Source organism: Dreissena polymorpha, chromosome 7 (genome assembly GCF_020536995.1).
Source record: "Dreissena polymorpha isolate Duluth1 chromosome 7, UMN_Dpol_1.0, whole genome shotgun sequence".
Lineage (NCBI taxonomy): Eukaryota > Metazoa > Mollusca > Bivalvia > Myida > Dreissenidae > Dreissena > Dreissena polymorpha.
Window position 1 is genome coordinate 20,703,602 of NC_068361.1, and position 24,502 is coordinate 20,728,103.

General features: G+C 34.5%; 1 protein-coding gene across 1 annotated transcript; it reads right to left on the reverse strand.

Annotated features, from left to right (window-relative positions):
• Positions 1-18,428: 18,428 nt before the first annotated feature.
• On the reverse strand, positions 18,429-22,571 carry LOC127839514 (uncharacterized). Its single transcript, XM_052367903.1, has 4 exons — positions 22,503-22,571; positions 21,010-21,065; positions 20,600-20,764; positions 18,429-18,534 (listed from the first exon to the last, which is right to left on the reverse strand). The coding sequence occupies exons 1-4, from the start codon at positions 22,569-22,571 to the stop codon at positions 18,429-18,431; spliced, it is 396 nt and encodes a 131-aa protein (XP_052223863.1).
• Between the last annotated feature and the right edge of the window lie 1,931 nt (positions 22,572-24,502).

The window sequence follows — 24,502 nt, forward strand, 5'->3', positions numbered from 1 at the left end:
CACCACTACCCACACAGCCTCCCACAGCCAATATCCCGCTCATAAATAAGCCTGTAGCCTCAGCCCCAGTGTCGACTCAGAGTCCCCTAGGTATGTTTCTGGCTTGTGTACTACTGTGCACATATTTATGAGACGCATGATTAGCACGTGGTGTAGGACTTTGACGCTGTTCATGCACTGTGTTGTTTAATGTTTTAAGTGTTAGTATAAATAAGTTTTAGTGATTTATTAGTATTTTTTATGTCCCCCACCACTATAGTGGGGGACATATTGTTTTTGCCCTGTCTGTTGGTTTGTTTGTTTGTTTGATTGCGTCAAACTTTAACATTTGCAATAACTTTTGCAATATTGAAGATAGCAACTAGATGTTTCGCATGCATGTGAATCTCATGGAGCTGCACATTTTGAGTGCTAAAGGTCAAGGTCATCCGTCAAGGTCAAAGGTCAAATATATATCTGTAAAACGGCGCAGAAGGGGACACAGTGTTTCTTACAAACACATTTCTTGTTTGAATAACTGTACACTGAATGACTTGACTGTTTGGCAAGATGTTTTTGCAGCCTTGTTAAACATTTCAGTTCAGAGAGCGGCCTTTTTGAAGTTCTGATAAAAATATTGTGAATATGTTCATAAGATATACGAATTTATTTTTTTATTGTTTTCTTTGTTAGTCCAGAGTGTTTAGAGAGTTTAAGAACACCAATGTTATAAATATATTCCCAAAATTGAATTATTTGCATTACTTTTTACAATCCAGGGGTCAACTAATTTTTTTCACAATGTCAATCTGGTGGCTTTTTTCACTTTTTATGCCCCAGATAGGTTGGCATATTGCAGTCGGACTGTCCTTCCGTCTGTCCTATCGGCACTAGTTTTCTTGAGGTTTTATATGCAACCCTTTCAGATATAGAGCTACTTTGTGGTATGTGGGTCTACCTACATGACATACTGATGAATTGTGAAATTCTTTCAATACTGTTGATTTTAAAGAAAGAAACAGGCCTTGGACTGATCAAATTTTAGCCAAGGGAAGCAGTAAGCTTTTAAGGGAGAAATTTTTTTATTTGGCAACTACAGTGTCTTTTTATGCCCCCGGAAGGAGAGCATATATAGTGATCTGACTGTCCGTCCGTCTGCCCGTCATTCGTCACACTTTGCGTTTAGGTTTCGAAAAATGCTCATAACTTCTATGTCCCTTGAGATGTAACCTTCATATTTGGTATGCATGTGTATATGGACAAGGCCTTTCCATACGCACACAAATTTTGACCTCTGTGACCTTGACGTTGAACTTAGGGTCCGCGTTTAGGTTTCTAAAGTCTGTGTTTAGGTTTCGAAAAATGCTCATAACATCTATGTCCCTTGAGATATAACCTTCATATTTGGTCTGCATGTGTATATGGACAAGGCCTTTCCATACGCACACAAATTTTGACCCCTGTTACCTTGACGTTGAACTTAGGGTCCGAGTTTAGGTTTTCGAAATCTGCGTTTAGGTTTCGAAAAATGCTCATTACTTCTATGTCCCTTGAGATATAACCTTTCATATTTGGTATGCATGTGTATATGCATAAGACCTTTCCATACACACACAAATTTTGACCCCTGTGACCTTGAACTAAGGGTCCGTGTTTAGGTTTCGAAATCTGCGTTTAGGTTTCGAAAAAAAGCTCATAACTTCTATCAAGCGTTTATAGAGGCATAAGTCATCCTATGGTGACTAGCTCTTGTTATTATGCTCCCCGAAATAAATTTTAGGCGGAGCATATAGTTGCCAGTTTGCCCTTCTTTACTTACTTACTTCCTTACTTCCGTCACACTTTTGCTACCGTTTCGCATAGCGCCTTGAATACTTAACGAATCGCTTTCATATTTAGCATGTAGGTACCTTGCATGAACCTCTATCCTTTTGATGAGGTTTGAGGTCACTGAGGTCAAGGTCAAGGTCACCGAGGCTAAAAATAGACTTCCTTCTGTTACACTTTTGCTACCGTTTCTCGTAGCGCCTTCAGTATTTTACCAATCGCTTTCATATTTGGCTTGTAGGTACCTTGCATGGACCTCTTCCTTTTGATTAGGTTTGAGGTCACCGGGTCAAGGTCACCGATGCTAATAATATATATTTTTAGGTGTTAATTACATTGACAAAGCGCATCATCGGGGAGCATCCATCAGTTTCACTGATATTCTTGTTTTTACAAGAGAAGTAATATTTTTTAAAGGGATATCATTCATGGGAGGAGCTTCTTTAAATAGAAAGTAAAATGAATGGAGATATGAGACAAAAAAGGATATAGAAATTTTCTCTATAATAACTGTTTTCTTGATTTTTTAATACACAACCCTTTCAGATAATAAGCTGATATTTAATAAGAGAGTCTAACTACATGACCTTAAGATAAAGTGTGAAATTCGTAATGGTCCATTGATATTTGGCTAAGCCTTGTTCTCTTAAATAGCTGCTGTGCGGCTTCAAAGGGTACTAGGGGGCATTGAATTTCACAAACGAAGCAGCTTTTTCTTCTTACTTTATGTAAACGATGATAATATTCGCTATGAAATTATCTTAAGAAATCCATATAACGGAAATATTAAAAGTATAAAGGATTAAGATAATTGCTTTTACACTTCCTGAGTCTGAGGCATGTACCATGTGATGTCATCGACTTGAACAAATGTTGAGTGTATCATGTGGATAAAGAATATGCAGGGACAGTTTTTAACGAATCTTCAGCTTAATATGAACCTTGTACTGGGAAAATGGCGCTTAACGCATGCTTGTCAAGTCTTGTAAATGGACGACACTTACAACTAAACTGGATATGTGCTAAGAAGAGACTTCCTTTAAACAAAAAATACCATGAAAGCGGACAGTGTTTTCCCTGGTAAGCCTGTGCGGAAAGCACAGGTCAATGCTTGACAATACTTTTTACTCGCATGCATTAACCCCAGTTTTTCCAGGGCGCAACTCAAATTAATGTGTGTATTATTAACTGTAGTTAAAAAGGAATGCACTGGTACACGGCATGCAAATGCATAATTTGCATGGTGCCATATAGTTATTAAAATTGATTATTAAGAACTTTTTTTTACAAGATTTGAGTTTTAAAGCCTTTATTATCAACTCTTAGATACTGATGAGTATAACATCTAACAGACTGTTGTATAAAGCCATTTGCACTTTGATTCTGAGAAGGAAAGTGTTAATATATCATCATAAAATTAAAATATATTAATATGCATGAATGATGGTAAAATGCTTATAATAGTGTAACAAAATCTTATAATAATAAAATGTTTGATTTCTTATACATGTCATTTTAAAATTATAAAGCAACATAGAGTGTTTATTAGAATGTTTTCAGCTGCCCAGAATTGCATACCTTATGAAGTTTATTTTAACTCTTGAAAGCAAATACCTACCTCTCAGAATCTAATATATAATAAGCAGTAATGAACGTTTTGGAAACAATTATTACTTAAAGACTCCATATTAACAAATTGTAGAAGTTTTAAATAAATATGTGATCAGCAGGATTTTGTATATGCACATTTAATATATATCTTCAGCTAAACGAAAGAATCGAAAATGTGAAAAACATAGAAAAGGTGGACGATGTAGACGCAGATTTCGAAAACCTCAACGCGGACCCTAATCAGGTTTTCCTTTTATATATCTTATGAAAGATTTTTGGTGTTATTTCCCACCATTTATATACTCAGCAACACTTTGTTTGTTATATTTTTTTGTTTACAATTACAACTTATAATATTTTACTTTATTTGGATTGTACCAACCGATTGCAGACATATTTTACATTGTTTTGTGTAAGGCTATTCATTATTAAATATAACTAAATTATAACAATATGTTAATTCATATGCTTTGGAAAGACATTTTTAGTTTTCTGTATATGGTAATAAGGCCTTTTTCCCTTGCATGGCAATATTGTTTGTTAATATGTCATGGGTTTCATTGTAATGCTTGTATAGCCACACAACTTCCATTTCTTTTGAACATTATTGTAAACTACTGTAAAGTCATATATATTTGGCAGCATAAATTACTTAGGTTTGAAAAAAATGACTTTCATTTACACACAAACTTCTTGAATTTCTGAATTTGGAAAGGAAACAAGACTTTGAGTGGGTGATTTTCAGATGTGTTTGTTTTAAATTTGTGGATCAATAAACCCAATAAATCAATGAAATATTCATGTCCCTCGAATAATGATGGTTTTACAGTATACAATATAAAATAGACAACCCTTAAGTGAGCTTGGGAAGATTTGCAACTTAGAGGGACCTATTTTTGTTGTAACTGTGGAATAATATAGCATTTAAGTTCCCATATGACCTGTAAATGGTGCAATCAAGTGAATGCTAGTTATCTACTTCCACTTTTAGGAATGGATAAGGGTGTTACATATATTATATATTCAAACCTTGTACATCTGATTGATTGTTGTGCTATTTATAACTATTTTGTTGAAATTTAATAGGCCTTCATTCAGGGAAAACCAGGGTTAATACATTGCATTGAGTGTCCACCCAGATGAGTATCTACAGTCTGCATATCTAATCAAGGGCTGCACTTTCCGCTTTTATGGTATTTTTCATTGAAAGAAAGACACGTTTTTAGCAACATTTCCAGTCTAGGCGAAAAGTGTCGTCCCAGGTTAGCCTGTGCTGACAGGAATATCTGGGACTACACTTTACTCACATGCATTAAGCCCTTTTATGAAGGCACTTTTTAAAACATATATGTTAGCACTCTCGTGATTTTTGTTAGGCAATGTAAGAAATATTGTTTATTACAAAATAGAGATACGAAGACTTGCAAGTAATTGCATAACTGGTAAAGTAGCTTGCGTTAATGGTTTATAACTGACTGTATCTAAAAGGTTTTGATACATTTAGAGGAATAATGTTGGCATATCTGTGTCTTTTTGTAACCACTGCTGTGTTCAAGTTAATGATTTAATTATGCCTTTCATTTATTAGATTCACACATTCATGATATGACACAGTATTACATTTTTAAACATTTAAATCTTTATATATGTCATAAACTGTGTATATGCAATATATACATATATATTTGTATTTGTTACAGTTCAAGAAGATTTTTTTAAATAAACCATGTTGGAAATTTGTCAGATTGTTGCTGATTTATATCCCAGTAGCAACATCTAAGGAGTGTACATGTATTTTTCCTTGATTTTAGATAAGGAGATTCTGAACAAGTGGAACATTTTAACATTTGAACCTTGCTGTGGAAAAACAGGGTTTATTGCATGTCCTAACATCCAGTATAGACATTAAGGTGTCGTCCTGGATTAGCCTGCACATTCATGTAGCCAAGTTTTCCCAGAGCTTAGCTCAAATGTATATTTCTTCGAATTTTTATATACAGGGGGATTCTGCAAAAGTGGTAAAATTAAACATATAAATACTGTGATTGGCCAAGTAAATTCTGGGGACTTTGCATTTTATAAGTGGAAGAAAATACTTATATTTATGATTCTAAGATGAGTTTACATAATGCACATATGCCTTGTTTTGGATTGTGGACCAATAATATGGTTAATTTGCTTACGGCAATTTATTCTAGTGGTGAATGTGGCTATGCTTGTTAATATAGAGGTTGCAGGTGAAAGGGATTTCCTTGCTGGACAAACTGGCTTAAATGGCAGCTGATGGCTTCTCGGGCTTTGTACAGATATTGTATCAATTGTTTTTAAAACAAAAAGATGTTAATACAATGTTTGTTTTGCAATTGAATATTGTCAAAATGGTACAAAATCTTTAATACGTAAATAAGAGGGCTGTAATGGCTATTACACGCTCCGCCATGTTCATGGGCACTTACTGCTGAAGACTGGACCAGGTGAGCTTGTTTTCGACCACACTTGACCCAGATTCATACATGGCTTTTATGTTGTCAGGATAAACATTCTGACCAATATTTCATCAAGACTGAGTCATAAATGAAGCCCTAGAGCTCTAAAGGTTTGCCCTGGTGACCTAGTGTGTAGACGCATCTGACCCAGCTTCAAACTTGGCCTAGATATTTTTAAGATTAACATTATGACCAAGTTTCATCAAGTTCGAGGTATGATTTTTGACCATAGATTGAAAATATTTTTTAAAAACTTTATTCTGATGACGTAGTGACTCAGATCAGAACTTGGCCTAAGTTTGGTGAAGACAAACATTCTGACCAGATTTTTTACAGATTGAGGCACACATGTGGTCCTTATTGATTGGTTAAATGTTTATCAAAGATTTGACCTTGTGAACTATTTGTTGGGTGCACATGACCTAGATTCAAATTAAACCTAGATATTGTTCTAATAAACATTCCTACCAATTTCATTTAGATTGGATGGAAATGTGCATTTAAGAGTGATAACGAGACAAAAATTGTCAACGCTCATACTTAATCACAATAGTTCACCTAAATTGTAAACACTTCATACTCAATCACATTAGCTCACCTATATTGTTGACAGACTTTTATGATGTAATTTTTAAACGAAGGGCAATGACTCCTTTAAAGCAGATGGAATCATAAAACCCTGACAATATGCATTGACGCACTTTGAGAAAATTATTATGTAAAAATGTAGGAGGAGCTGCGCACAGAACCTTTTATATTATTTTGTTTAGCTCGCCTGAGCACAACGTGCTCATGTTGAGCTTTTCTGATCGCGTTTTGTTTGTCGTGCGTCGTGCGCCGTCAACATTTGCCTTGTGAACACTCCAGAGGCCACATTTATTGTCCGATCTTCATGAAACTTGGTCAGAAGATTTGTCCCGATAAAATCTTGGTTGAGTTAAAAATGATCTTTATATGGCTATAGTAAAACCTTATTTGTTAACACTCTAAGACTACTATTTATTTTCCGATCTTCTTGAAACTTGGTCAGAAGATTTGTCCCAATAATATGTTGTTGTCTTAGGTGAGAGGCTTTTGGCATTTCAGGCCCTCTTGTTTACAATATGCACTAACTCCTTATAAGTTACACAATGCGAAACCTTGACAATATATGCTGTAGTAATAGTAGATAATTATTATGTTAAAGTTTGTCAAAAATCTCACCCAGTATGTAGCAGGTTCTCTCAGTTTGGGTGACATACTTGCGTCATTTTAGCCCTCTAAGACACTTACTTAGCAACCTGAGAGATTTTTTTTCTTATAAATGAATGCTTATTTTGCTTTGTGAGACAATATATTATCTCTATGTTTGTTTGAACAAACATACAGGTTTACATTTAGCATTCCTTTATCAAAATGGTTTAGGAAAGCGATAATACATGCTCACTTTTCCTTTTTATATGAAAAAACTCTTGTAAAATTGTGTTGATATTAAAATATTTAATAATAATAACAATAATATCTGATAAAGGAATGTTTACAGATATTAACAGATTTACACTCCGAAAATTTGCGCTAGAGAGTAACGTTAAATGTGTCACTGTACATTGTAGAAGTAAGTAAATGAAGTTTGTGTTATTTATTCCTTGCATTAACTTTCTTGTGCAATGTTTCACTAACGTTTACCATTTGTTGAGTAATGTTTAGGTTAAAGATGTTAATATAAATTGATTGCCCAATCAAGGATGAACATTTGCCATAATGTCTATAGCAATTATTGAGTTGATGGTGCAGCATGTTTGTTGCATGTTGTAGTAACATCTGTGGATTCGACTAAGCCTGTGTCGTGTCATAGGAGAGCATTCTTCAGATGATCAACAAATGGCTGTCCATCCAGAATCCAGCTTAACACAGGACTGTCGTACAATTTATAAAAAAGATCAGCACGGTTTCTCCTGTAATAGTGTTCATTTTATTTTCAGGTATTGGGTATTGTCATTGTAAATCTCTTTTTTTCATTGTGTTGCGTATCGGCATCAGTTTATTGTTGTGGGCAGTCATTCTGAATTAAACATGTATGATTATGAAATTATTTAAAAATTATCACTTGAATATTTAACTATTATTATTATTATTATTATTGTTTTTTTTTAAATCAATCTACAGATTTCATTGGATGGATATTTCTTGTTGTTTTTCTACATCTATTTAAGTGACACATACAGAAAACATATAGTTATCATATGGTGAAACATTATAAGTTTATAATAAATCTGCTAGAGGATTGCATTTTATTTTTCTCATCCTTCATAAACATTCAATGTAATTTTAAAGTATACAATTGAGTAGTTGTATAGTTTGATCTATGAAAATGTTGTAACAATATTTTACCATTTTACTGAATACCGTCATATTGAATTTTTCTGAAATATGACTGAGTTGAAAAGTGTATGCAAGGGTTGTGTATTTTATATCTTGTCATTTGGTGATATGTATTTATTGAATTGTTGACAAGTCTTGTGTATTTTCGGTCTAGTCAATTGGTATTCACCAACAAGTATCCATCTTGTCAGAAGCATTTGTTTGATATCTTCAAGGGTGGTCTGTGATAATGAAGCATGCTTATTAAATAAAATCTCTTCTAAACCTCATCTGTTGTTCAATTCATGGTTTGTTAAGCTGGAACAACACCAGAGAAGTTTGCTAGACTGGTTAAAGATGAAGAGGAAGGTATCTGTGTCATGCTGGGTTTAAAGCAGATGGCAACTTTATATGATTTAGGATTTGGCAGGGGAACAAAAAGTAATTTTCTAATTTATTCTGGACATGCCTAATTTCAAGTCTATGGTTAAATCATCTATGGCCTGGCGATGAAATCTACATGTGTAAATTATGTTTAACATGCTTAATTTGCATAGAGCCTTGCTGTGGTAAAACAAGCTTTAAGAGATGTGGATACAGTGTGGTTCCAGAGCTGATCAGGGAGGACACTTTTTGATGTTATAGACTTTGTCTAAAGAAAGTGTCTTCTGAACAAAACTCCAGTCCAGGCTAATCCATCACTTTACCCACATGCATTTAACCCAGTTTTTTTCAGAGCACAGCTATTCAAAAGTAAAATATATGCATCCATGAATGCTTGTTTTATGTTAGTCATGCTGTGCATGCTTGAAAGAATGACCTTGACCTTCTGAATGCTAGCTGCATTGCTACATATTGTTGGAAGCTTATCAATTGCATATTAATTGACAACACATAGATCACATTCGAGCTGTCAACCGGAAATTCATGCCTGTGCATCAAACCTTGTCCCAATTAATAAAAATTGCATGACTATCATTGTATTTTCTCTAAAATGAAACCCCCATGCCTAATTAGTAATGACTGTTTTCATTAGTGAGTATTAAAGCTTAAAGAATAAATTTATTATGTCATCAATCAAAATTCAAGAAATTGTTACATACGTATTTTAAAACCCTAATTTCAATTCAGTTTATGAGATATATAACAAACATCTTAAAGTAATACTTGTTGTACGCATGACACTGTTACTTTGAATAAATGAAACAGATTCAATTTTACCAAAAAGGGACACAATACATAACATTCTCAGTATCGTACTTTATTTGAACTAGCATGGCCTCATTAAAGATCTTGTTTAAGTCATGTCTGGTTTAACAAGTGTTTACTCATTTCTCATATCTTAATGTGACACCCTTCTATACAAGGAAAAGAGCATCAAACTCGGAAGAGGAAGATCAATAAAATCAAAACCACGTCCCAATCTGATCATACCACTCACTACCCAGTGACGACTGGCGAGAGATTTAGGACATACCTGGCGAGAGATTTAGGACATACCTGGACTACAACAAGCAGAAAAGTCCAGAACAAGTTAGAAATCAGCGCCAGAGCATTCAACAGGAGTTTCGAGATGAACAAAATCGTCTGAAGAATAATTTAATGACATACAGATGGGCAGACGAGTTTCAGAGTCTAGAGAAACCCAGGCGCACACTTGTAATAAACGGCATCAGCATCAAGAGGTGTACCATTTATACCAAGCTTTTGGTGCTCTCTAAATAGACTTGTAGTGCCAGATAAATCCACTTACAATTGAAGTTATGCCCAATTTTAACAAAGTGTGAAGCATGGTATTGGTGCTTAAGTGTAATTTTTATACTTTGTGATGATGTGAACATTAGGAGACGAAAGTAAAGGATTTTTTTCTCTTGTTACAACCATTTTAGCAGCACTTTTGGGAAAACATAGCTTAATGCTTTGCAAATTCCGCATAGGCTTATCTGTGACGACACTTCCTGCTTTTAAAGTATTTATACCCCCATTACCTTTGGTAATGGGGGCTATGTAGGAGTCACTTTGTCAGCCGGTCTGTCCGTCTGTCCCGAAATTTCATCCGATCTTTAACAAACATGGTCACAAATTGTATCTAGATGATGCATAGGTCAAGTTTGAATATGGGTCATGCCGGGTCAAAAACTAGGTCACGGAGTCACTTAGTGTGTTTTAAACCGAAAGTTTCTTCTGACCATAACTATGTCATTTATCGTTAGATTTTAAAATAATGGTACATTTGTTCACCATCATGGGACGGTGAGTCGTGTGAAAAAAGTGCGTCGATATCTCCAAGGCCAAGGTCACACTTGGAGTTCAAATGTCAAATGCTTGTCCGGGCCATAACTTTATCATTTATTTTGAGATTTTAAAATCCTTTAGCAAATTTGTTCACCATCATTGGACAGTGTGTTGCTCGAAAAAATCACGTCGATATCTCCAAGGTCAAGGTAACACTTTGAGTTCAAAGATCAATAATTGCCTTAAATGAGCTTGTCCGGGAAATATCTATGTCGTTCATTGTGAGATTTTAAAATCATTTTGCACATTTGTTCACCATAATTGGACGGTGTGTCTCGCGGAAAAATTACGTCGATATCTTCAAGGCCAAGGTCACACTTTAAGTTCGAAGGTCGAAAATGGCTTAAATGAGCTTGGCCGGGTCATAACTATGTCATTCATTGTGAGATTTTAGAATCATTTGGCAATTTTGTTCACCATCATTGGACGTTGCGTTGCGCGAAAAAAATACGTAGATATCTCCAAGGTCAAGGTCACACTTTGAGTTCAAAGGTAAAAAATGGCAATAAATGAGCTTGGCCGGGCCATAACTATGTCATTCATTGTGAGATTTTAGAATCATTTGGCAGTTTTGTTCACCATCATTGGACGTTGCGTTGCGCAAATAAAATACGTAGATATCTCCAAGGTCAAGGTCACACTTTGAGTTCAAAGGTAAAAAATGGCAATAAATGAGCTTGGCCGGGCCATAACTATGTCATTCATTGTGAGATTTTAAAATCATTTGGCACATTTGTTCACCATCATTGGACGGTGTGTTGCGCGAAAGAATTACGTCTATATCGCCAAGGCCAAGGTCACACTTCAAGTTCAAATGTAAAAAAATGGCCATAAATGAGCTTGGCCGGGCCATAACTATGATATTCATTGTGAGATTAAAAATTACTTGGTACATTTGTTCACAATCATTGGACAATGTGTCATGCAAAGGAATAACGTTGATATCTCCAGGTCAAGGTCAAACTCTGAGTTCAAAAGTGAAAAGTGGCCATAAATGAGCTTGTCCGGACCATTTTATTTTATTTAATATAATACATACACTGTATACATGTATATGATCATACAACATAGTGATTGTACAAAGCAATAACGTTCAGACATGTTATACAAGATATGCTAATATATATATTTTTTTAAAGAGAAAAAAAGAACAACAGAAGAAGAGTTATGAAAAATGATGAGTTGTATAAAGTCGGAGGAAAGCATACTGAACTTGTGCGTTTTGTTGTATATTCACAATGCTCTTATAAGATTGAAAAAAAAATAAACAAAATATATTTCGGAAAGATAAACTAACATTAGAGTGAAATGTATATAAGTGGACAAACATTATGAGAATTTAATCCGATTCCATTTTTGTTCAAAGACTTGTAATGTGTCATTACTGAGGGCTATTTCATTCTCAATCTGGATTTTTAGTTTAAGACTATGGACAAAACAATTAAAATTTGGTACTTGTTTCTTGTATTTCATGTTAAGGATAAAATATTTAATCAATATAAGAATAAAATTCACAATATTATTACAGTCTATTGATTTCAATGAGTAAATTCCGAAACTTACATTTAAGAAAGATAGTTTAACGTTTAGTTGGTGTTGTTCAAGAAATGATACTAATTGATTCCAAATAGGCAGGATGTGTTTGCAATCCCCAAAAAAGATGTTCTATTTTTTCGATGTTTTCACCGCAGAAGTCACACAGATTTGAGTTAGTTAATTTGCATTTGAAGAGATATTTATGTGTAGCTATAATTCTATGGATGTATTTATATTGAAAATTTCTCAGTGTGCTTTCAATAGTTGCTTTAAATGGCATGGTGAAATTTGTGTTTCCAATTAAGTTCATGTTCTCCAAAAAGGACTTGCCATTTATTTTGGGATTTTGGAGTTTTCTGTAGGGTTTTTAATTTGTAATGTGTAAAATATTTTATTCGTTTTGTTTTTTCTTCTAAGTATGTTTTCTACGAATGTTGTTTGAGTACATCGTGTATTATTTGTATTGATTTCAGATTTAATATGCATGAGTATGCTTTGAGTAGTACTTCAGAAAATTATTTGAAGGTATTCCGTATATGTAGCATATATCTTCAAAAGAGTATAAATCCTTAATTCTGTAGTCATATAATTGGTCGACATATTTAATGCTTCGTTCAAACCAATCTTATAGAAAAACGTCTTATTGTTTTGAAGTTATGTCTTTATTGTTCCATAAAATAGTTTTACTGCTGGTTTGGGTTTCTAAGTTATAAGTGACATCACTCCATGCTGATAGAACATCAGACAGAAATATGTTTTCGTTTGCAATTTCATGTAAGATAGTATTGCGGATGTTACATTCAAAGAGTAAGGAGTCACCATATTTTTTTAGGATTTTCTGGTAAAATAATTTCCATTTACTCGTTTTGGTATTATCTAGGTATCTTTTTTGACCCAGCTGCATTTGATTGCGTTCAAGAATGAGTCAATGTTCGTTAATTGGATACCTCCATTTTCTACAGATTGAATTAACTGATTTCGATTATTTTATCAGGCTTACCGTCCCATATGAAATTAAACATTGCTGATTTTATATCGTTAATAACATCTTTTGGTGGATTTGGGAGAACTGTTTATACATAAATTTATTTAGGAAGTGCAAACGTTTTCAATACTGTGTTTTTTTTCCGATTAGTGTAAGTTTACGGTGATGCCATGATTTTAAACAGTTTTTAAAATTCTTTAATTTAGGTAGTATGATTTTAGAACTGTATCCTTTTCATTATTTGTGAAAGTAATTCCTAACGTTGTGGCTTCATCGGATGTCCAATTAAATTTCATTTCTTTTAATATAGGACATTACTTTGTTTTTAATTTACCTACTCGTAACACAGTGCATTTACTTTTGTTTAGTTTAAGACCCGATGTCATTCCGTAAAGGGTTATTGACTCTATTAGGTTATGGAAGGAATCTTAATTGTCGTTTAAAAAATAAGTTGCATCGTCTGCAAATAGGGACTGTTTGATATCTTCATCAGGTTCTAGTGATATGCCTTTTATGTGTTTATTTGATTGGATGTGATGTGATAAATACTCGATGCAAATAATAAATAGCGATGATGAGAGTGGACATCCTTGTCGAACCCCTCGTTCGATGTTAAAAACTGTTTGAAAAGAAGCCATTGTTAATGCTTATACTGTTAATATCGGTATAGAATAGTTTGACCCATTGAATGAGACTTTCACCAAAGTTCATATTTTTAAGCAAGAGAACATAAAAGAATGATCAAGCGAATCGAATGCCTTTTCAAAGTCTGCAAAGAATATTTGACCAGGATTGTTTGAATTGTTGAAATAGTTTATGCATTCTTGGATAAGACGAACGTTTTCACCAATGTAACGTCCTTTATGAAACCAGATTGAGATTTTGAAATTGATTAGTGGTAATATTTTTTTTATTCTGTTTGCTATATTTTTAGTTTTAGTTTTTTCCGGGTTTTGGAATGAGTGATATTACACCTTGTTTTTGTAGCGTAGTTAAGTTTTCGTTGTTAAATGAATAGTTAAGTGAATTGATTAAATGTGTTTTAATATCACTCCAGAATATTTTATAAACTTCGATTGTGATGCCATCAGATCCTGGACTTTTGTTATGTTTCATTTCTTTTAGTGCTATTCCGAACACATATTCATTAAGTAATCCGCCACACAATATTTTTTCCTCTTCATTTAAAGCGTGATGTGTATTTTTAAAAAGGGTGTTATTTTCAACATGCTTTCGTTTATAGAAGGTTTCGAAAAATAAACGTTGTTCTACTAGTATTTGAGTTTTGTTTGTTATATTATTGCCATTGACTACTAATTGTGTACAGTTTTTTGTTTACTTCTGCGTAAGTGACTCTTAAGTATTTTGTATTTTTTTTCATTATGTTCAACATGCTGTGCACGCGCTCCATTGAGACGTGTATGATAGATTCCATCTAATATTTGTTTTTTAATGTTATTTCATTTTAATGTCGGTGGTATCATTTGTGTTTGTTTGATGCAATTGTTTTTCAAGTGTTTCAATGGTTTTGATGGTTTCAGTTTCAAGTTTGTGTGTTTCTTTTTGTTAAATGATGTGTATCTAATTGTTGTGTTACGTATATTTCCTTTAATTACTTCCAATAGGGTGTTTGGGTTTGCACCTTTAAAATTTTGAACTGTATTTAATATTTCCTGTTTTATTTGTGTTTGATATTGTGTATCCAATAAGATGCTATTGTTAATTTTAAAGTATCCTGGGCCTCTTTCAGGTTGTATATTGTGCAATTTAAGTTCAACTAGAGAGTGGTCAGTCATAAATCCTGGTTTTATGTTACATGTGTCAATAATGTTGCAAAGAGATTCAGATTTTAAAAATAGTCTAATCTACAAAATAGTTTTGGTTTTGTGTTTGAGTGCCAGGTGAATTTGCTTTCATTTGGGTATACTGTACGCCAGATATCTATCATATTGTAGTTTTTAATTTTGTTATTCAAAATGTTTCTATATTTAGGATGAGTTTAAAAGTTTCCTGCTTTTTATCTAATAATGGATTCAGGACAGTATTGGAATCACCACCGATTATAATATTTTTATCTTGGTTATCAATTATAAAGGATTGTAATGTTTCGTAAAATGTGGAATCATCTATGTTAGGACCGTAGACGTTGATTAATGTGAATTGTGTTTCATGTATTTTGATATCTATACTTGCTAGTCTGCCAATTATTATTTTGTTAAAGTTATCGACTGTGATCCCTATATTGTTTTTAATCAGAAAGGCAATGCCTTGTTAATAGTAAAACTTTGTTAACACTCCTAGAGGCCACATTTATTGTCCAATCTCATGAAATTTGGACAGAAGATTGGTCTCAATGGTATCTTGGGTGAGTTTTGAAAATAATTATGTTTTGCTTGAAAACATTGCTTCCAAGGGCGGGGGCATTTTTCCTTATATGGCTCTAGTAAAATCTTGTTAACATTCTAGGAGGCCACATTTTATGTCCGATTATCATGAAAACTTGGTCAGAAGATTCATCCCGATAATATCTTGGACAAGTTTTAAATGATGCCGGTTGATTGAAAACATGGCTGCCAGGGGTCGGAGCATTTTTCCTTATATGGCTCTAGTAAAACCTTGTTAACACTCTAGAGGTCACAATTATTTTCCGATCATCATAAAACTTGGTCTGAAGGTTTGTCCCAATGATATCTTGGATGAGTTCGAAAATGGTTTTGGTTGCTTTAAAAACATGGCCATCAGGGGGCGGGGCATTTTTCCGTATATGGATATATATGGATATAGTAAAACTTTGTTAACACTCTAGAAGCCCATTTATTGTCCAATCTTCATGAAATTTGGTCAGGAGATTGGTCTCAATGGTATCTGGGATGAGTTTGAAAATAATTATGTTTGCTTGAAAACATTGCTTCCAAGGGCGGGGCATTTTTTCCTTATATGGCTCTAGTAAAATCTTGTTAAAACTCTAGAGGCCACATTTAATGTCCGATTATCATGAAACTTGGTCAGAAGATTCATCCCGATAATATCTTGGACGAGTTTTAAATGATGCCGGTTGATTGAAAAACATGGCTGCCAGGAGGCGGAGCATTTTCCTTATATGGCTCTAGTAAACCTTGTTAACACTCTAGAGGTCACAATTATTTTCCGATCATCATAAAACTTGGTCTGAAGGTTTGTCCCAATAATATCTTGGATGAGTTCGAAAATGGTTTTGGTTGCTTTAAAAACATGGCCATCAGGGGCGGGGCATTTTTCCTTATATGGATATATATGGATATAGTAAAACTTTGTTAACACTCTAGAAAGCCACATTTATTGTCCAATCTTCATGAACTTTGGTCAGGAGATTGGTCTCAATGGTGTCTTGGATGAGTTTGAAAATAATTATGTTTGCTTGAAAAACATTGCTTCCAAGGGCGGGGCATTTTTCCTTATATGACTCTAGTAAAATCTTGTTAAAACTCTAGAGGCCACAGTTAATGTCCGATTATCATGAAACTTGGTCAGAAGATTCATCCGATAATATCTTGGACGAGTTTTAAATGATGCCGGTTGATTGAAAAACATGGCTGCCAGGGGGCGGAGGCATTTTTCCTTATATGGCTATAGTTAAACCTTGTTAACACTCTAGAGGCCACATTTATTTCTGATCTTCATGAAACTTGGTCAAAAGATTTGTCCCAATAATATCTTGTTATCAGGTGAGCGACTTTAGGCCTTTCAGGCCCTCTTGTTTATTATTTATTTATTTATTGTCAAATCAGTTCAAGGCACAGAAGTCAGTGTGCTATGACATTACAAGAGGAAATAGCTAGGTAGGTTTTTTAGAACTGTTTTTAAACTTTAATTTGTGTACCGTCAATATCATCAGCATAACAATTGGTCAAAAAGCTTGTTTCATGGCAGATTATCTTTTGATTTGTTGATTAGACTAAATACCAATTTAAAAACACAGCAATATTTTGTTACTGTTTCGTTAAGAAAACCATGTTTGGGTTTATATGTTTGTATATCATTGTTGCATTAAAAATAAATAAACAAGTTCGAAGTATAAAGATAAATATTTATTAAGCATTATAAACATGTATATTTGCTAGCGTTAAGTAGCAACTAGTTTGGAGTTAGAATGTTATCTTGATTATCACATTATAAAATGTTCATAAGAGTCTTTCTGCAAAAGATGATTGCTTTAAAAAAATAGTAAATATTATAATGTCATGTTTACATGGTATAAGCTCAGAATTGCAGTATTTAATTACATATTCAAAGTGAAAAATATGTTTAAGTAATACAAACATGCTAATCGACCCAATATAAAACTAATAAAAAAGTATATAATTGTAAAACAGCATGTAACAAATAATATACCCCAACAAATAGCACAAACTTGAAAACATAAATAAAGAAAACTCAGCATATACAAACATTACAGCATGCTTGATACTTTGGTGATTATTTCATCATTTTTTGTAACAATAAAATAAATAAATTGATTTGAACATCATCTTGGGAAAATGGGTCTTTCTGCTACATGTAGCCATCACAGGCTGGTCAGGAGCTACCCTGACCACATATGGCATAACACCCATTTTCGCATGATGTGTGCATTTCTAGTTTTAGATAATACTAAGGCTTCATGTAGATGCAATATAACTATCGGTATCATACAAATAACATCTGGTGAAATAATGAAGAAACTAAATACTGGTCATTTTAATTGCAGTCATATTAGTATAACAAGCACACCACCATGTTAGTCAATAACTGTTTTAAAATACATTATTTAATATAAAATACAAATAACATATAGCATTTTTAAGCAAGTGCGAAGACAAGCCTATTCCTTCTCTGCACAGCAAACAAATACAATTTGTTGAAATGCTCGTAGATTTACATTCGAAACATAGCAACATTGTTCTGTGGAAGAGTTTAATGTGAATTAACTCTTCCTTATTTGTCAAGTATTAATGCTTATCAGTGTAAAGCTCATTATCGAAGCCATTTTAATATTATGACTTTGCTACTGGTTTGGGAGTATTTTCTGAACTTTAAAAATCTTATCTGAAACTGATTTTTGAATTGTGTTATTATATTCAAATGAATTATAGCATGATTCAGACAATTTATTGGTCTTCAAAAAAGGAAAAAAACTTGGATCTAAGAGAACTTATTGTTTTCATGTTGCTGGTATAAACACATGCATTAATGTCTTTAGAAATGAAATGATGTGCGTGTGTGCAACATAATCCCAATTCAGCACCCAGAGCAGTTACTAAAACCATCCCAAATAAACGCATAATTCGTCCAGAAAACATTCGTAAATTAGTATTGCTTACAAGCTGTCAGACGTTGTCCACATTCCCTGTTCACAGAGCAGTGTGCTCGGTCACCACTTCAAACTTGACGTTGTTCTTGTGCAGTCGGTCGATAAGGCTGGACCCGCGGAAAATGGCGGGCCGTTGGTGCACACACCTCTCATATAGTGAAAACATCATTCTTACTTAGAGTGTAATTTGATACTAACTTAAAATGTATTTGAGTAAAGAACCTATAGTTGGCAATTGTTAAGATTCTTATTTATTTGTTATGTTTTCCTATATTTATTTCTAAATTTTCTAAGAGCAAGAACAAGCAGTGTTGAATTAAAAAAATATTATATTTGGACATTTAGGAACATGGGTACGCCTGATTTGGATATAAGCCACATGTGCAGTGTATTTCAACGTTTTTACGATCTTTCCATGCCTGAGACTGCATTTACATCTTAGAGTTTGGGCCCAGGATGTGTCCCAGCACTTCTACCAAATTTACGTCCACAATGTGGTGCAAATGTTTCATTATAGCTGCCATTTCAAGCCATTCAATTGTGCTGTGGTCTTGAGGTATGGGCTAAGCCAGAATTAATATGATCTGTCCTTTAAAGAGACCACCAATGAAAACTCCCATACCTCGGAAAGGGTACTGATCCCAGGTCACCTGGGGTGAGAACCACGTGTACTAACCATTATCCTCACAAGACAACCATTGTCAGTCACAGGGTGCCCTTGCACTTAACCCTTTCCTGCCCAAAAGCACAGTGAACATGTCTATATGTGAACAGCATAAAACCAGAAACAGCCTGCGAGTAACTCACAGTCTGTTCAGGTTTTATCCTGTTTGCTGCTCATCAGTATCTTAATGTTGGAAATGAAGCCAACTTGAAACTTGAATGTAGCAAGAAGGTCCTAAATTTAATTTAATTTCTTAAGAGACTACACATGCGTCGAAGTGCATATCTGAGTGGTAAAGGATTAAAAGGCGCTGGGTAAAGGTCTTCATTGCTACCTTATCGCGTTCATTGCTACCGGTAAGGCCTTTATGCTACCTAAGACCTTCATTGCCACCTAAAGGCCTTCATTGCCATCTTAATGCCATCATTGCTACCTAAATGCCTCATTGCTACCTAAAGGTCTTCATTGCTACTTAAAAGCCTGAATTGCTTTCTAAGTGCTTTATTTCTTCCTAAAAGCCTACATTGCTTTCTGAAGATCTGCATAGCTACCTAGAGGCCTACATTGCTACCTAAAGGCCTTTATTGCTACCTAACGGCCTTTATTGCTACCTAAAATCTTCATTGCTACCTAAAAGCCTGCATTGCTACCTTAAGATCTTCATTGCTACCTAAAGGCTGATATTGCTACCTAAAGGCCTTCATTGTTACCTAAAAGCCTTCATTTATACTTAAAGGTCTTCATTGTAACCTAAAGGCCTTTTTTGCTACCTAAGGGCATACATTGCTACATAAAGGCCTTCAATGCTACCTAAAAATCTTCATTGCTACCTTAAGGCATTCATTGCTACCTAAAGATCTTCATTGCTACCTTAATGTCTTCATTGCTATCAAACGAACTTCATTGCTACTTTAAGTTCTTCATTGCTACTTAATGTTCTTCCTTGCTATCTTAAGTTCTTCATTGCTACCTAAAAGGCCTTCATTGCAACCCAAAGGTTTTCATAGCTAATTAAAGGTCTCCATTGCTACCTAAAGGTCTACATTGCTACCTAAAGGTCTTCATTGCTACCTAAAAATATTCATTGTTATCTAAAGGTCTTCATTGCTACCTAAAAGACTTCATTAATACACAAAGATTTTCGTTGCTACATAAAGGCCTTCATTGCTACCCTAAGGTCTTCATAGCTACCTTTAGGTCTTCATTTCTATGGAACGGTCTTCATTGCTTTAAAGGTCTTAATTGCTACTAAATGGCCTTCATTGCTACCTAAAGTTCATCATTGCTACCAAATGATCTTTATTGCTACATACAGGCCTTCATTGCTACCTTAAGATCTTCATTGCTACCTAAAGGCCTTCATTGCTACATAAAAGCCTTCATTGCTACCTTAAGATCTTCAATGCTACCTTAAGGTCTTTATTGCTACCTAAAGGCCATCACCTACCTAAAGGCCTACATTGCTACCTTTAATTTTGTATTGCTACCTAAAGGCATACATTGCTACCTAAAAGTCTTTATGGCTACCTAAAGGCCTTCATTCTTACTTAAATTTCTCCTCCGTGATCTCCTTGAGGAGCACCAAGGCACATTGGACCATGCAGATGGGCGTGGCCAAATATCCCGGGTCGGATACCCTAGTTATGATGCAGCTGTCCGGGGGTGTGGTGTGCTGGGTCTTTGCGTCAGGAGGGCTTCCTTCCAGCCCTTGGCTAGAAGGGTGATGATGAAACTGGAGGTCTTCATTTGAAATCAGGGAAAACATGGCTTAATGCATGTGTGTTGTGTGGTTTAAGATTAGCCTGTGTAAGCTAATTAGGGTTGACACATTTTGCCTACACTAGATTTTCGCTTAGAAGACTTCCTTTAAAAGAAAAATACCATAAAAGCTTTCAGTGTCGTCCCTGATTAGCCTGTGTGGACTGCAGAGACTAATCTGGGACAACACTTTACTCACATGCAGTAAACCCAGCCCGTGCTTAGGATGGTGATGCTGAAGTTGGAGGTCTCCATCTGTAATCAGGGATAGTTTGGATCCATGTGAATGTAACTAAAATTTGGCTCCCATTGAATGCAACTTCAGGTTATTTTCCTAGTTGTTAATCCATGAGACCAAAGTAAACTAAAACCTACTAAAAAAAGCAGAGTTTTGAAGGAATTATAACCTAAATACTAGTAATCCTGATCTCCAAATCTCTACAAAACTCCTTCTCATTTGTAGATACCAACACCAGTGAACAATTTTATGCACCAATGACATTTTCTTTAAATTAATATAGCTATTACAGTTTGTAATTCTTTAAAGATTGTACGATGGTCAGCTAGGTTCTTTAATCAGATGGTTTAAAAAAATGCCTATTAAGTAAGTTTAATTAGTCTTCCAATCATATTGATAAGAAGTATCTCCTAATGCTGAATGCCATAATATACAGTAATGTCTAAGATGAACAATTAGACTAACTAAAAATGTAGGATGATAAAAAAAACTTGCAAAAGCAAAACATCTTATAATGATGAACCATGCCAGCAAGTTTTATTGTTGTATATTGAAACCCTTCGGAAAAGAGTGTGTATATGGTCAGAAACAGAAATCATATCATTTATTTATGTATGCATGAGTTTTTTCACAAAATGACTATTAAGTGAACAAGTAAATTTGTGGATTTCAGATTTGGGGGAAAAAAAGAAGATATGTGTGTGTGTCATTTTCTGATGCGTTAACTGGATCAGTCAACCCCATCTGAGACGTGCTCCGTCTAATCTTTATGAAATTTGGTCACAATGTTTATCTTGATGAAATCTGGGTTGGGATTGAATTTTGTTAGTCAGGTGAGCGATTCAGGGCCATCATGGCCCTCTTGTTATGTATCATATCAGGGCCTACACCTAAAATAATGCTACCTACGCCCCTGACTTAATATCGTATTGTTTACTACAATTTATTTTAATTATGTTTATGTCCCCCACCTTTATAGTGGGGGAGATATTGTTTTTGCACTGTCTGTTGCTTTGTTTGTTTGTGTGTTTGTTTGCGTCAAACTTTAACATTTTGCCATAACTTTTGCTATATTGAAGATAGCAACTGCATATTTAGCATGAATGTGTATCTCATAGATTGCACTTTTTTAGTGGTGAAAGGTCAAGGTCATCCTTCAAGATCAAAGGTCAAAACAACAAATCATAGGGAGTAATAAGCTTAAAAGGGAGATAATTATCTGAACCTGCCAAATGATAAAAAGAAATAAATCAAAGTGGCGCAGTAGGGGACATAGTGTTTCAGATTAACACTTATCTTTTTTAATAAAGATGATTTCCACACTTTCTGAATTAATTGTGAACAACATGCACTTGAGCTACTAATTCAGATTTCTTAGCGCCAATTATTACAGAATACCGTTTTGGCCATCGTGGTTACACATTAAAATCCAGAGGGTAACAATGCGATAGTACGATGGCGACAAAGCGATAGGACGATGAGGACCATGCGATAGTACGATGGTACTGTCGCACTGTTGCCATCGAATTGGCATACTGTTGTCATCGTAATATTGCATGGTCACCATCCTACTATCGCACTATAGCATTGTTGCCCTAAGGATTTTATGTGTAGCCACGATGGCAATTACGGTATTCCATAAAATATGGAAATAGAACTCTTGTGGTCCCCTGATTTTCTGAGTTTTTCATTCCTAAGAGTTGTCTGTGTACAACAAAGCCATCAACGTTAGTCTTAGGCATCAGTGTCTTGTGCTGCATTATTGCTTCAGTAAATATTGTGGTTTTAAATAAATGCTTGGAGTAAATAAAAATTATCATCTCACGTGATAAATCTTAGATACAAAATTTGTTTGAGTCAATGTCTGGATGAGATTTTATATAAGTTGTTGGCAACGGCTGACCTGTATTATGTACACATGGTCCTCGTTCTGGAAAATTAGGCTTAATGCATATGCATAGAGTTCATCCCAAATTAGCCTGTGCAGTCCTCAAAGGCTTATTAGAGACTACACTTTTCGCCAAAACTTGATTTTAGCTAAGAATAGATTTTTTTTATGTCAGAAAAGCACAAACTGTGCTGACTGCACAGGCTAATCTGGGACGACATTTTACGCACATTAATTAAGGCCAGTTTTCCCAGAGCAAGGCTTATATAAGTTATAGGCAATGGCTTTTTGTCTGTTTTATGTACTGGTAGTAAAATTCCTTTCTATTGTTCCAGGCCATAGCCCTCATAGCGTATGTGATGGTCACAGAGCTGTTCACGGCAACCAATCGTACACGACCGTCCGTTGGCATCAACGTATTCTTTTCATTTGGAGGAATAGTGACCTTGGCTCTGTTTGGCTACATGGTGCGCAACTGGCGATACTTCTAGCTTCTGATCTCTCTGCCAAACTTCCTGACTATTCTTTTCATATGGTAAGATCAATGACGAGGGTTCGACAAGGATGTCCACTCTCATCATCGCTATTTATAATTTGCATCGAGTATATATCACATCACATCCAATCAAATAAACACATAAAAGGCATATCACTAGAACCGGACGAAGAAATCAAACAGTCCATGATAGCTGACGATGCAACTTATTTTTTAACGACAATTATGATTCTTTCCATAACCTAATAGAGTCGCTAACCCTTTACGGAATGACATCGGGTCTTAAATTAAACAAAAGTAAATGTACTGTGCTACGAGTAGGTAAATTAAAACAAAGTAATGTCCAATTAAGAAAGAAATGAAAGTTGTTTGGACATCCGATGAAGCCACAGCGTTAGGAATTACTTTCACAAATAATGAAAAGGATACAGTTCTTAAAACATAATACCTAAATTACAGAATTTTAAAAACTGCTTAAAATCATGGCATCACCGTAAACTTACACTAATCGGAAAAAACACAGTATTGGAAACGTTTGCACTTCCTAAATTAATTTATGTATTAACAGTTCTCCTAAATCCACAAATTATGTTATTAACGATATAAATCAGCAATATTAAATTTTATATGGGACGGTAAACCTGATAAAATAAACCGAACTCAGTCAATTCAATCTGTTGAAAATGGAGGTATCCAATTCACGAACATTGACTCATTTTTGAATGCAATCAAATGCAGCTGGGTTAAAAGATACCTAGATAATACCAATACGAGTAAATGGAAATTATGCTACCAGAAAATCCTTAAAAAAATATGGTGAATCCTTACTCTTTGAATGTAACATCAGTAATACTATCCTACATGAAATTGCAAACGAAAACATATTTTTGTCTGATGTTCTATCAGCATGGAGTGATGTCACTCATAACCTAGAAATCCAAACCAGCAGTAAAACTATTTTATGGAACAATAAAGACATAACTTCAAACAATAACGTTTTTCTATAAAGATTGGTTTGAAACGAGCATAAATATGTCGACCACTTAATGACTACATAATTAAGGATTTCT